Source organism: Entelurus aequoreus, linkage group LG01 (genome assembly GCF_033978785.1).
Source record: "Entelurus aequoreus isolate RoL-2023_Sb linkage group LG01, RoL_Eaeq_v1.1, whole genome shotgun sequence".
Taxonomy (NCBI): domain Eukaryota; kingdom Metazoa; phylum Chordata; class Actinopteri; order Syngnathiformes; family Syngnathidae; genus Entelurus; species Entelurus aequoreus.
The window spans coordinates 33,238,866-33,254,573 of NC_084731.1; the positions used below are offsets into that span (position 1 = coordinate 33,238,866).

General features: G+C 36.9%; 1 protein-coding gene across 8 annotated transcripts in view; it reads left to right on the plus strand.

Annotated features, from left to right (window-relative positions):
* Positions 1-15,708, plus strand: part of LOC133650755 (inositol 1,4,5-trisphosphate receptor type 1) — a 212,214-nt gene that overhangs the window by 87,215 nt on the left and 109,291 nt on the right. For all 8 annotated transcript variants that reach the window (XR_009826296.1, XM_062048369.1, XM_062048382.1 and 5 more), the window contains exons 12-20: positions 3,943-4,097; positions 4,914-5,013; positions 5,958-6,118; positions 6,203-6,344; positions 7,873-8,031; positions 12,494-12,666; positions 12,786-12,905; positions 14,815-15,009; positions 15,098-15,349. Coding sequence is in view for 7 of the 8 variants with exons in the window: in XM_062048369.1 (XP_061904353.1) it covers positions 3,943-4,097; positions 4,914-5,013; positions 5,958-6,118; positions 6,203-6,344; positions 7,873-8,031; positions 12,494-12,666; positions 12,786-12,905; positions 14,815-15,009; positions 15,098-15,349 (1,457 nt within the window). In the remaining variant the exon portion in view is untranslated. The remainder of the gene's footprint in view (positions 1-3,942; positions 4,098-4,913; positions 5,014-5,957; positions 6,119-6,202; positions 6,345-7,872; positions 8,032-12,493; positions 12,667-12,785; positions 12,906-14,814; positions 15,010-15,097; positions 15,350-15,708) is intronic.

Consider the following 15,708-nt stretch of genomic DNA (forward strand, 5'->3'; position numbering starts at 1 on the left):
GTTCGATCCCCGCTTCTGCCATCCTAGTCACTGCCGTTGTGTCCCTGGGCAAGACACTTTACCCACCTGCTCCCAGTGCCACCCACACTGGTTTAAATGTAACTTAGATAATGGGTTTCACTATGTAAAGCGCTTTGAGTAACTAGAGAAAAAGCGCTTTATAAATATAATTCACTTCACTTCACATCAGTCACGGCTTTTCGATAATTTTAAATTAAAACTGTAATAATAACCATTTACTGCAGTTATCATCAATACCCTTTATTGTTACATCCCTAGTCACAAATGAACAATGGCAATTGAAGACATCCGGAGAATTTTTGTAGCTGAAATTAAGCTTATAATTACAACTGTCACTTACATTATATTATGAATTGTTGTTACGAAATCAGAGGAAGATAATTTTGAGGTAGTGGAGCACCGTGGCATCACGCACGGTGAAACCTTGAAAAAACAGCATAATCCAAGATTGATTTGTATATTAAAAATGTGATTTTAATACATGTTGCAGTGGGTGTTTTCTGAACATAACTGGCGCAAATAGGGGAATCTACTGTAATAAAATAATAAATTATCTTGTATCTCAGTAGATTGTACAGGTGTTCTTAAGGTTATGGTGTGTGTGTGCATGTGTGTGTGTGTGTGTGTGTGTGTGTGTGTGTGTGTGTGTGTGTGTGTGTGTGTGTGTGTGTGTGTGTGTGTGTGTGTGTGTGTGTGTGTGTGTGTGTGTGTGTGTGTGTGTGTGTGTGTGTGTGCGTGTGTGTGTGTGTGTGTGTGTGTGCAATAGTTTTTAAAACAATGCACACATTGAAATACTAGACTTAACCATATTAGATTTGCAGAGGTTGTTTCTCTTAAAGGTCCCCTTATGCTGACAATACACTTATTTTATAGCTCTGGACCTAAAAATTTGGTCTACAAATAAAAATAATCCCAAAATAGACACAGTAGGGATTATAGGCTTGTTTTATTACGAGTTTCAACACATTTGGCGCATTGTGCATTTCTGCATCACTCTGCTGACGTCACCTACCGAAGACTGGAAGCAAGTTTTTATTGTGTAGTATGTGTTTTGGTAGCATTTTCATCCCAAATCACAAAATGTTTGTGCAGAGTTTGATCAAATATGGCTGTCAGATGCATTGTTGTAGGTTGTAGCAATACAGTTAAAGAAAGAGTCAGCTTTCTTACATTTTCTAACAAAGTAAATATGAGGAAAGTAAGGATCTTTTAGGTCAAACTGACTCATGCAAAATAGGTTAGACCAAGCAAGAGGAGTGTAATTTATTGTAAATGATTCTGACTTAAGAGAAGAAAGATTTTGGTTAAAGTTTGGATGAAAGAAATAAAAAACACATGATCCCGAAAATCAGGAGCACCCTCAGGGGGAGAAAGACTGAGTCAGAACCTATAGAAGAAAAGAGACCGAGTCGTACCAAAGACTATAAAAATGGGACCCATTACCTCCCTGCTTGGCACTCAGCATCAAGGGTTGGAATTGGGGGTTAAATCACCAAAAATGATTCCCCGGCGCGGCACCGCTGCTGCCCACTGCTCCCCTCACCTCCCAGGGGGTGAACAAGGGGATGGGTCAAATGCAGAGGACACATTTCATCACACCTAGTGTGTGTGTGACAATCATTGATACTTTAACTTTAACTTTAAGAAAAGAAGGTGATCCGATTTTGTGTCCTCTTCTACTGATGTTTTCCTCAAGATGCTTGAGAAAATGCTGAAGGAGCCTGAGAAAACATAAGCCCATGGTGAATATGGAAGAGCAGGGAAGTCCGGAAATGGCAATTGTTTTAATATTTATTTTTAATGTTAACCTTATCAGTTTAGAGGTAATAACGGACCAGGACAACAAAAACAAGCAATCACGTTATCAAAATAATAGTTTTACGTTCCTTTATCCACGCTGTCTATCAGACCAAGATTGGGCGGCATATCGAGTCTGGCGTTGGAAAGAGAGTGTTCAAAGTACAGTTAGTTATCTACAAATTACTCAAAAATTAATTGATAGAATGGGAAATGTCAGGCAAATTCATTTTTAGGAGCAAAAAATTAACAAAAAGAGATCATGTTAACGACATTTTGACCATCATTAAAACAATGTCAGCCTTGTTTAAGTAATTTAAAGGGGCTGTTTGCAACTTGCTCAAAATAACATGTTTTCAACCAAAAACTATAAAATAAACCACCACTAGCTATGTTATGTTACCATTAGTGGTATAACAGAATATATATTTTAATAAATGTCTATATGTTTATCCAATTACAACTAACAACTAAGTTGTTTTTACGACATTCAATGATAGCCAACGTTAGTAACCAACTGTGCCAAATGGCTTGTCACGACCTGTCGTGTCAGGTCTGACATGTTCTTGTGTTTCCCTATTTTCTGTATTTGTCTCCTGTCCAGCACTCTTGTTTCTGTTCATTTTCTGTATGGTTTCACTACTCTGGCATGAGCGCTGTTTCCCTCACCTGCCCCTGATTGGAAACCTGCGTTCACTTTGCCATTTATGCTTCCTCATAAGCCAGCCTGCCCTTCAGTCAGGGCTGGAAGATTGTCTTGGTTACTGCCTTGTTTTAGTGTGCTCATATGCTGTTATGGTTAAAACACTTATCTTACCTGCAAGTCTTCCTCCTGTCTCCTGCATCTTGGGTTCACAACTACCGCAGCCATGTGCGAGCATAACACGGCTATCATTAGCCAACAGCAAACATAACAAATGTGTGTGTGTGTTACATGGAGCGTAGTTTACGTGTGTAAATCCGGGACACTTTGGAAAGTTAGTGCCCTCTCGGCAGCCGCTTAAGGGTTGCAAACAGCACCTTAAAGGGTAACCACACTTTTTTCACAGTCATTATGAGAGATGACAACTGATGTGTGTGTTTTTTTTTTTTAATGTATTCTAAATATTAAATAAATGCGATCAAGTGTCCGCTTACGATGGAGTCCATGGTAGCCGCTCATTTCTGCCTATAAAGCCCTTACAAAACATCCAAACACCTCCATCCATCCATTTTCTACCGCTTGTCCCTTTCAGGGTCGCGGAGGGTGCCGGAGCCTATCTCAGCTGCATTCTGGCGGAAGGCGGGTTACACCCTGGACAAGTCGCCACCTCATCTAAATCATGTGTTTTATACATGATTTAAGTATATATGTAATATAGTAACGGGCACATTTATAATAACATTTAATATTTACGTATTTTGATCATTTTTATCATACGCTTTAATTTAAAAAACGCATCACAACATTTGCTTTTTTTTTCTTAGTCACTGATTATTACTCACTGCAGACTTCATGACAGCCAACAAACATAATAAAACATCACTTACTGTACAAGTTCTGCTGCCATTAGGATGCCAACTGCTCCATTTAGATAAAAATTGTCTCATAGTTCTCACAAAGAAACGGGGTTGGGGTGCGGGGGGACCAGGCATCTTTTCGTGTCGTTCTCGCCAGTTTCAGGTCTTAAATGGCTGTCAGTGTCCCAACTTGTCAGATTATATCCTCAGTCATTTACTTTCCAGGTGAGGGGCATGATTTATAATCTACAATAAACTTCCAAGGAGCAGGGAAGCGAGGCGCCGCTATAAATAGTTTGTCTGCTTTAGAGCTTATAATAACAATATCACTAATATCTGGTTAATATTCTAATCACATGGCCGGAATAGAGGACTTCCTTTGGCTTTAAAAAAAAAAGTGCAGTTCCCCTTTCAATCTTTAACATGCAATTGTGGAAATCCAATTTGTTAATTGTTTTTCTTGTTGCGGGGATGTTCACGTCGCAACAGTGACAGCTTTAACTCCTTGCAGTTTCTGTGGAACTGGCCTCATGCAATTCCTAGAAACCCCTTCACAATAATAGTCAACAAATTGTTTTTTCCTTGGAATGAAATTTTGTTTTGTTTTTTGGCTTCTCATTGCAGCTGGACTTGGAACAAGAGGCCTTGCGTGTCCGTTTGAGAAATGTACAAGATAAAGTCATGTACACCCTCGTCTCTGTTCCGGATGGAAATGACATCTCTTCCATATTTGAGCTAGACCCGACCACGCTAAGAGGCGGAGACTCACTAGTACCCAGGTAGGGGGAGCTAAGGAAGGGGGTACTTTTCTCAATTCGCATGTTTGTCATTATGTTATAACAGCATGTAACCCCTATGTGATCCTGTTGTCCTTCATGTGTAACCTGATGGCCTGACCTTGTTTCTCCATCCTGCTGCACAACATGGTTATAAGTGGTGGTTTTGTTTATATTTAGCTTATGTTTCACTTGTCTACAGACTGTGTTAAACATCGTTTGGCCCCAATTATACAAATAGTATGAGCATATATGGCAGGGGCCAGCGGATTTGGTGGCCATTTTGAAGGCTTTTATCTTTTTAAATAGGCTAAAACCAACTTTTGTTAATATGTTACCATATATACAAGGCGTCCCTAAGGGTGATTTATGATTAGCACATTTTTTACAAAACCAAATGAATCAATGTTTTTTTTTCATTACTGTTAAGTACTTGAAATACACAAATGCAATGTGTCTATAAACAATGGTCCAAACAAATCTGATTAACATATCTTATTGATTGCTTTTTAGTATAGATTTTTTAAACTATAAAGACACTTTGTAGACACTGTATTTTTAAAGACTAAAAAAAAGACATCATGTGTTTGTGTTATTTGTGACAAAGCAAATTATCAGCTTTTTATATTTTTACTGTTTTGTTTAGTTTTTTAATCGTATTCTTAGTATGTAGCCTTTTGTTTTTTTTGTTTAATAATATTCTTAGAATTAGGCTAATAAATAAAAAACAAGACGCAGGCCGCACTTTGGACACTCCGATATATGGTATTAGCAGCAAAAGTACATAAAAATAGATAAATCATGTGAAAATGTGTTTAGGAACTCGTACGTGCGCCTTAGACACCTGTGCACCAACACATGGGTTCACAGCACCAACCAACCTATTGACAAAGAGGAGGAAAAGCCTGTCATGCTTCGCGTAAGTAACTGTTTTATTGTGTAAAAAATGTGATCTACAAATGTGAAGTACATTGTAATTATGTAAATGCACAATACACACTCCCGCAATTTCATTGTTGTTATTGTGCAATGACATTAAAATTCTATTTGAGTAAAAAATAATGGGGATTGGAAGAAACTACGATATGGTAGGTACTTTCTGCGGGAATTCAGAAAACATAGATGAGGTCAATATATACTGGACCTGAGAGAGTACCTGGCTCACAACCTGTATTGTAATTAATTTGAAAGTTGTTTCTTTGGGTTGCAGTGCCTCTCACAGGACTGAAACCTATTTGTGGCGGGCTAGATGACGTCTTATCATTTGCATAACAGCCCGCAATGCATGTGCATGTTTTTTAGGGGGTACTGTGAGAGATACAAAATGTGAGCATAACACATAACATGCAAAACAAATATAGATGATATATTGTAGAAAAACAGCAGCTACGTCTACTCATTGAGTAGAGCAATATTTGAAATGAAGGCTGTATTTGTCACATAGCTTTTAAAAAAAAAAAAAGGAAAGAAAGAAAACTATAGTTTCGAAGGGTCCGAATATTCGCTCAATATGGAGACAAAGATTATGTTTGTAACACTGATCCTTCCTGAAAAGTTTTCTTATTTTCTGGCAGAATAAGGAGATAATGAGGTGTGTAAGAAGCAGAGTTACGATGCTATTTACCTTATGGAATTGTAACAACAAAATACTGTACATTCACAGACAGTCTCATTACAATATATTTTTTGAGTGAGAGTGAACCAGTGGCGCCAAATCTATTTGTGGCAGTCCAAATGTATTTTGTGGCAGGCCACTAAAAATAAATGAATGTGTGGGGAAACACTGGGTCGAGGAAATGTCAGTCTCCATGTTGCATGTTGAATGACAGTAAAATTCCTTGAATCCGCTTTTGCTATTCACAGATTGGCACATCTGCCCTGAAAGAGGACAAAGAGGCGTTTGCAATTGTGCCTGTCTCCCCGGCTGAAGTACGAGACCTCGACTTTGCCAATGACGCGAGTAAAGTGCTGGCCTCTATTGCTGGAAAGCTTGAAAAAGGCACCATCACACAGAACGAGAGAAGGTACAACGTCAAAGATTCCCTATATTAAACCTTTTATTTGATTGTTTAAAATGTTACCTTCATTTCCCTTCCATGGACAACCAGAGCAGTTACAAAGCTTCTGGAAGATCTGGTGTTCTTTGTTGTTGACATTCCCAACAATGGACAGGATGTGCTCGAGATCACAGTCAACAAACCAAACAGGGAAAGGCAGAAACTAATGAGGGAACAGAACATTCTCAAGCAGGTATTGACTCAACAACACATGTCACTAATGCAGGGGTCACCAACCACCGGTGTGGGGTCCGGTACAGGTCCATGATGAATTTGCAAGCGGGCTGCACAGAAACATTGAATCATTCATAAATGACTGGGTATTTTCCAACTTAACTTTCACCTGTTGCACTAGACACACCAATGCGCTTGTTTATAGATCAGGGGTGTCCAAATGTTTTGACTTTGGGGCCGCATTGGGCTATAAAAATTTGGTCAAGGGCCGAAAGCCGACTGCATGTAAAGTAACTTTGTATATAGCCTATACATATATAGGCCTACATATTATATTAATATAATGGGTATATAATTAATGATTAATATAATTGGATGTTAAGAGTATGTGAAAGTTAGACTTCTACCTTGTTTACTTAGTTAAAAAGTTAAAAGTACCAATGATTGTCACACAAACACTAGGTGTGGCGAAATTATTCCCTGCATTTGAGATCGGTAGATTGTGAGTTCAAACCCCGGCCGAGTCATACCAAAGACTATAAAAATGGGACCCATTACCTCTCTGCTTGGCACTCAGCATCAAGGGTTGGAATTTGGGGTTAAATCACCAAAAATGATTCCCGGGCGCGGCCAACGCTGCTGCCCACTGCTCCCCTCACCTCCCAAGGGGTGATCAAGGGTGATGGGTTCTGTGAGAACCTCCTTAAAGTTTTTTAATCAATAAGAAATATCAAGCAGCTAAAATGCACCAAACATGGATAAGTGTGGAGAGTGTTTGCATTTGTTCCATCTTGCTTTGTAATGGATTTAAATTGATGTAATTTTGAATTGTTTATGGTGCACAATGTTCAGTGAGCAGGTTGTGTTATGTGTGACCATGTCTGTTGACATGTTGTGTTGGTTGGAGTTTTTTGGGGGTTTTTTTTGTACTATGACTCGGGAAGGTTGTTTGCATTGGGTCATATAAGTAATTTCTGCACATTCTTTTGTTCAAAGTATAATTAATGGTCCTTGACATGAATTACACATTTTGCCCACTAGATAGTGACAGCATCAAAATTGTTAGTCTATTAAACTAAATGCAACCTCTCTGTTGCTAAGATTCCTTATTAAACTCATGACCTCCCAAGGGCCAAATTGAAGACAATTGAAGGCTGTAGTTTGGACACCCTTGTTAAAGATGTATGATAAAACTCCTGATTGGAAGCTGCCATTTGTTACATGGGACAATGCCAACGGCTAATTTCCATCTGCAGTCTCCAGCAGGTTGACGGTATATAGTACACAGTATATACCATCAACCTGACGGGGATCTTCTCATTGCAAAGAAACAATCCCAGGGCTCCCACTAATTCAGCGTTATGGTGAGTTGTATATTTTCATGCACTTATTTTTGCTGTATTTATCTGCCACGTGTGGAAGCCCGGTTTGTGAAAGACATGCCCACATTAAACCGATCCCTGGTGCAAAAATGTTTTAGGGACCCCTGGTCTACTGGCAGCTTTGTCAGGACTTTAAGATGTGCCTACCTCTTGTCTTTGATTCAGATCTTCAAGCTACTTCAGGCGCCCTTCACAGACAGTGGTGACGGTCCGATGCTGCGACTGGAGGAGCTGGCTGATCAGCGCCATGCCCCGTTCAGACACATCTGCCGACTGTGTTACCGGGTTTTGCGTCACTCCCAACAGGACTACCGCAAGAATCAGGTAGTTCATCTGGACTGGATCGTCTGGTTTTCTGACTCATAATATGTGACTTAAAGATGGAGTCGTGTAATTTGCATAGTTGGTCATTGGCAACAAGTGAGTAAAAAACTCACAGCAGCACTCACTGCATGTTGAGAACAGAAAAAGGTACTCTCGTGTCAAAGTTGCCAAAAGACGTTGCTTTTTAAAACAAAAGTATTAGAGGATTGCTTGCTAAATATAGTGACAAAGTCGACATTTACGGCTTTATGTTCTTATTCTCTGGCAGACCAGGTGCGTCATAATGTGTTTTTGAGTTTGGACAAACAGGTAATGTCAAATTTACAGTATTCAGATATATAAATGTGTGAGAAACAACTAGAGAAAACCATGTCTGGTTAAAATAACGATAAAATAAAAATATGCATACAACTAGAAAAGCACTTGAGAGAACAAATCTCCACCAGGCCTTAATGTATCTTACAATAGTAAAAAACCCTTGAAAAGATCCAGAATCCAGACGGTGATCCGGACCAGCCCCAAAATCTAATCAAGTTTTCCTTATTCAATTTCTGACATTTCCAAAATCCACCCATATCTTTTTGAGCTATGTTGTTTAATAACTAACAACTAACTACCTGATAAACACCGGCAAATACATAACCACCTGGCGCAGGTCCTTAATGCAGTGAATTTTGTAAAGTGTATTTTGACATTATTTTTTTATGTAGATCCAATAAGTTCACCAAGATTATCAACAGCAGTGATTGATGTGTGACAAGCTACAAAGCGGCTATTTTTAGCTCATTAATTTGTCTTGCCTCGTCATGCTTTTTTGTGCTTCTGGTGTTAGCGTGATGAATGAAACCTGTGAGCAGGTATCTCACACTTACACAATCAGCAGGATGCCCTCAAGACATTTCCACCTGTAGGTCTGATACTAGCATACTTGCCAACCCTCCCGAATTTCAGTGCCTCTCCCGAAAATCTCCCGGGACAACCATTCTCCCGAATTTCTCCCAATTTCCAGCCGGACTTAAGGCACGCCCCCTCCAGGTCCGTGCGGACCTGAGTTTGGGACAGCCTGTCGTCACGTCCGCTCTTTACTTCATACTTCAGAACCGACTCCCACACTTGCCGTCAGGGTGCGCAATACAACGTAAACCGTTGGCACTTTTTGGTTGGCCAACGGTTTAAAAAGTAACCACAGAACACTATAGTGTTCTGTGGTTACTTTTTGGTTGGCTAACGGTTTACGTTGTATTGCGCACCCTGACGGCAAGTGTGGGAGTCGGTTCTGAAGTATGAAGTAAAGAGACGTAACTTCATCACCTCGCCTGGTTATTGACTCCAACCCAGAATATTACACTGCACATACCTATGCTCCTTCAAAGGCTGTGCTACTGGCTGCAAAGCATTGCACTTTCAAATACAACAATGAGTAGAGAGGAGTGTTATGTGTGTGTATGTGTAAATAAATGAACACTGAAATTCAAGTATTTATTTTATTTATATTTATATATATGTATAATAAAATACATATTTATATATAGCTAGAATTCACTGAAAGTCAAGTATTTATTGTATTTATATATATATATATATATATATATATATATATATATATATATATATATATATATATATAAATATATATATATATATATATATATATATATATATATATAATGTATATATATATATATATATTAATATATATATATATATATATATATATATATATATATATATATATATATATATATATATATATATATATATATATATATATATAAGAAATACTTGAATTCAACCCCTCCCCCGCCCCCCCAAATCTCCCGAATTTGGAGGTCTCAAGGTTGGCAAGTATGGATACTAGCCTTTAGTGCTGTTTTTTTCTCCCATTACAACATATAGATATACCGGTATTTGAAATTGTTTTTTATCAAGATTACCTCACTTAATGCCACTAATTCTCACTCTCTCGTCACTTGTTCTTCTGTCACTCTTGGCTCTGGCGTAGTTGCACATGCGTCATTTGTGTGAGTGTGTTTGTAAGCTTGCGATAACCAGCAAACATTGTGTAGAAAGGACAACGACCTACCGGCGTACTTGTGTTTTTCTTTATTGTGGGGACAGAAAAGCAAGCCCAAATAAAAAAAAACATGTTCAAAAACAAGCCCAAAAAACACAACCCACAACTAATGAAATTTGCAAGTGACTTTAGAAAAATATCCCAAGTTTGTTTATGATAAGCAGACTTGGCAACACTGCCCACAATGACTGCACTGTGCTGCAGGTTCTATGAAAATCTTCCCATAACTTTTTGAGGTAGGTTGTATACATATGTATGTATGTATATGTATGTATGTATGCATGTATGTATGTATGTATGTATATATATATAATCTACATACATATATATATATATACATACATATATATACATACATATATATACATATATATATATATATATATATATCTACATACATATATATATATATATAAATATCCATATATATATCTACATATATATATATATATATATATATATATATATATATATATATATATATATATATATATATATATATATATACATATATATATATATAAATACATATATATATATATATATATATATATATATGTATATATATATATATATACATATATATATATATATATATATATATATATATATATATATATATATATATACATATATAAATACATATATATATACATATGTCTTAATTAGATTATCCAAAAAAATAGTGCTCGATACCGTGGTAGAGCGTAATATGTATGTGTGGGAAAAAATCACAAGACTATTTCATCTCTACAGGCCTGTTTCATGAGGGGTTTTCCTGAGGATGGAGGAAAACCCCTCATGAAACAGGCCTGTAGAGATGAAATAGTCTTGTGATTTTTTCCCACACATACATATATATATACATATATATACATACGTCTATACATACATATATACATACATATATATACATACGTATATACATACATGTATGTATATACAGTATATGTATATATATGTATACATATATATACATATATGCATATATATACATATATATGTGTATATATATATGTATATATATACATATATATATACATATGTATATATATGTATGTATATACACTACCGTTCAAAAGTTTGGGGTCACCCAAACAATTTTGTGTTCGAGCCTTAATTTCTAAGAACAAGAATAGACTGTCGAGTTTCAGATGAAAGTTCTCTTTTTCTGGCCATTTTGAGCGTTTAATTGACTCCACAAATGTGATGCTCCAGAAACTCAATCTGCTCAAAGGAAGGTCAGTTTTGTAGCTTCTGTAACGAGCTAAACTGTTTTCTGATGTGTGAACATGATTGCACAAGGGTTTTCTAATCATCAATTAGCCTTCTGAGCCAATGAGCAAACACATTGTACCATTAGAACACTGGAGTGATAGTTGCTGGAAATGGGCCTCTATACACCTATGTAGATATTGCACCAAAAACCAGACATTTGCAGCTAGAATAGTCATTTATCACATTAGCAATGTATAGAGTGTATTTCTTTAAAGTTAAGACTAGTTTAAAGTTATCTTCATTGAAAAGTACAGTGCTTTTCCTTCAAAAATAAGGACATTTCAATGTGACCCCAAACTTTTGAACGGTAGTGTATATACATATATATATACATATGTGTATATATATGTATGTATATATATATATATATACATATGTATATATGTATGTATGTGTATATATATATATATATATATATATATATATATATATATATATATATATATATATATATATATATATATATATATATATATATATATATATATATATACATATGTATACATGTATGTATATATATATATATATACATATGTATATATATGTATGTGTATATATATGTATATATATGTATATTTATATATATATACATACATATATGTATATGTATATATATATACATACATATATATATATATATATATATATATATATATATATATATATATAAATTAACTATTTTTTTTTAAATGTCTGAGATTTTTATTTTTACAAAAATGTGTATTATTATAATTATAATTATTATTATTATTACTATTTTATTACTATTTATTTTGATTTATCTATATGTATTTGTATTTATTTATTAAAATTGTATTAACATTATTATTAATATGTATGACAATATTAGCTGTATGTTAAGTTATTTTGGCAGGACATTTAATTTACACTGTTATACAAGCTGTACACTGACTACTTTACATTGTATGAAAGTGTCATTTCTTTAGTATTGCCTCATGAAAAGATTTGATTAAATATCTGCAGAAACGTGAGGAGTGTACACAGTTTAATGAGTACTGTGTTTTATACCCTTATTTAAGGAAGCAGTGATTACGACAACATGATGGGATGATGAGGTTGCATTCATTGTCCGTTTATCTACCTTCCCAGGAGTATATTGCCAAGCAGTTTCGCTTCATGCAGAAACAAATCGGCTACGATGTTCTGGCAGAAGACACCATCACTGCTCTGCTCCATAACAATCGCAAGTTGTTGGAGAAGCACATTACTGCAGCAGAGATTGACACATTTGTCAGCCTGGTCCGCAAGAACCGTGAACCCAGGTTTGTACGCAAGTCTGATGAAAACTAAATCAATAATGAACTGGTGCATTTCTAACAAGAACTGCCATTTTATAGCATATACAAGCTTGTTTTGTTTATATGTGTGTGTTTGTGTCCAGGTTCTTGGATTACTTATCAGACTTGTGTGTCTCCATGAACAAGTCCATCCCTGTGACACAGGAGCTAATCTGCAACGCCGTACTGGATCAGGCGAACGCTGACATCCTAATTGAAACTAAGTAAGTCTTTCCTTCTCTGCTAATGAGACGAAATGAGTAATTTGTGGACATCACCTCAGGCACTTTTTGTGAGGTAGTACTTGGTGAACAAAGTTTGAGAACCACTGTTTTAGACCATCGGTGTAATTTGAAAGTAACTTTAGCAAATATGGAAAAAGATTTTAATTACGACTAAAGACATCTCTTTTAAAAAGATGTCTGCAATTAGGTGTCTAATGGAAAGCTACAGTCCCAGATGCGTACCCACCTAGGTTTTACTGTAAAGCCACCCTTCGGTTCCCTTTTACTGCAGTAAGGGATTTGTGTATGCATTTTATAATCATGGTGCGTTTCTCCTCGTCATGTAATTACGCCGCATTTTGAAATAATCTGCGGCTTTTTTTATTAAAGTTCTTGAACGCATTTTGTAATAAACTTTGACGCTTTGATAACTTCTTACATATTCATCGTCCATCCATTTTCTACCACTTGTCTCTCTCGGGGTTGCGGGGGTGGCTGGAGCCTATCTCAGCTGCATTCGGGCGCAAACCGGGGTACACCCTGGACAAGTCGCCACCTCATCGCAGGGATAGACAGACAACATTCACACTCCAATTTAGCGTTGCCAATAAACCTAACTTGTTACATATTGCAAAAGTTATTACAAAATGTGAGTCTTGCACTTTTTTTTATACATTTTTTTACAATGTAGTGCAGTATGTAATACACCATCAAATTTGATGTCTTAATAAAACAGACTATAAGACCAACACAAGACATTTAATCGTCATTAGAATTAATTTAAAGAATCTAGTAGGATGTTTCATTGGTCAAACCTAAATCAAATGTAAATGTATTGATTACATTGGATAATGTTAGTCAAAAGTTACACTAATGAAGGATTACTGACATAAAAATGACCAGTGCCCTGAAATGTTGGAAAACATACACTCATACAATAGGGTATATGTTATGCTATAAATTAAAGAAGAATAAAAAAACACTAATACAAATATGAAACAGAAAAAAAGAAATAATTCCATCAATTACTATTTGCATGTAGTTGTTTTTCACGGATGTTATGATCAGCTTCAAAATCAAAGATGCAGAGGACTCCCGCACGGCTCCTTTAAAAGACATGTAATTATATTTATTTTTACTTTCATAATTTTTCATTGAGTCTTTATCTATGCAAACAAGTTCAACAGTTAAAGTCTCATGCATGTAAAGTTATTAAATACTTCAATGTGCACCTGCATTGTTTTATGAGCAAGCCAAATTAAAATATGTTTCATTGTCCAGTTATGTACAGTATATATAATATAAATATATATACCTTGCTCTAATAGTCTTCTTAAACGTAGCAACACTGTCGGGAACTCCATTCGACAAAACACACACACAGACGTACACTCAACAACTGCAAGTCAGAGCCCCTTGAAATTGTCCCAACTCTACAAAAAAAAATCCAATTACAAATACATTGTTGTGAGGCAGCATGGTGGTATAGCGGTTAGTGTGTGTGCCTCACAATACGAAGGTCCTGGGTGCGATCCCTGGGCTTGAGGTCTTTCTGTGTGGAGTTTGCATGACTGCGTGGGTTCCCTCCGGGTACTCCGGCTTCCTCCCACCTCCAAAGACATGCACCTGGGGATAGGTTGATTGGCAACACTAAATTGTCCCTAGTGAATGAATGTGAGTGTGAATGTTGTCTATCTGTGTTGGCCCTACGATGAGGTGGCGACTTGTCCAGGGTGTACCCCGCCTTCCGGCCGAATGCGGGGTACACCGTAGGCTCCAGCACCCCCGCGACCCCGAGAGGGACAAGCGGTAGAAAATGGATGGATAGATGGATAACCGTTGTGTGCAGGATCATATTGTATTCACAAATATTTGTATGTTACTTTTACTTCATGGCATCCTGCTGCAGACTGGTGCTGTCGAGATTTGAGATTGAAGGAGCATCGCTTGGGGATAACTCTGAGGAGTCGGAGGAAGATGAGGAGGAGGTGTGGTTGTTCTGGAAGGACAGCAACAAAGAGATTCGCAGTAAAAGCATCAGAGAGTTGGCACAGGATGCCAAGGAGGGCCAAAAGGAGGACCAGGAGGTGATCAGTTACTATAGGTAGTTATGGACTTTCAATTTCCAGAGATCTCCTGTGAGGGTTATTGAACGCTCAGCATCACTTTTCTCCTGTTTTTGTCCTTTTTAGGTACCAACTGAACTTATTTGCGAGGATGTGTTTGGACCGGCAGTATCTGGCAATCAACAAGATCTCTGGCCAGCTGGATGTGGACTTGATCTTACGATGCATGTCGGATGAAGACCTACCATACGATCTGCGGGCCTCGTTTTGTCGCATGATGCTGCACATGCACGTGGACCGCGACCCCCAGGAACAAGTTACACCTGTCAAATATGCCAGACTCTGGTCGGAGATTCCCTCGGAAATTGCTATTGATGAGTGAGTTCATGGGCTAACAATGATTATATTAGTGGTGTAACGGTACATGTAATCAGATTTTTCGGTACTGAACATTTGGTTTGATACTGGAGGTGTATTAGGTATGCCAATTTCCCGCAAGGTATACCTTAGTACAAGAATGGAAAGGTTGCCCCGTGTCATGCGTCCACTCGATAAACAAATACACTGCAGCCCAGCCTTTGGTTATAGCAGGAGTTAAGGCTAGCAATAGTACCAAGGAGAAAATAGAGCTTGAATACCCTCTTCTGTCGTTAAAGTCTTTTGTTTGGAAAAAATTTAACGGAAAAAGACAAGTTTATTAGACAAAAGCAGTGTGCATTATTATCAGAAATTAATAG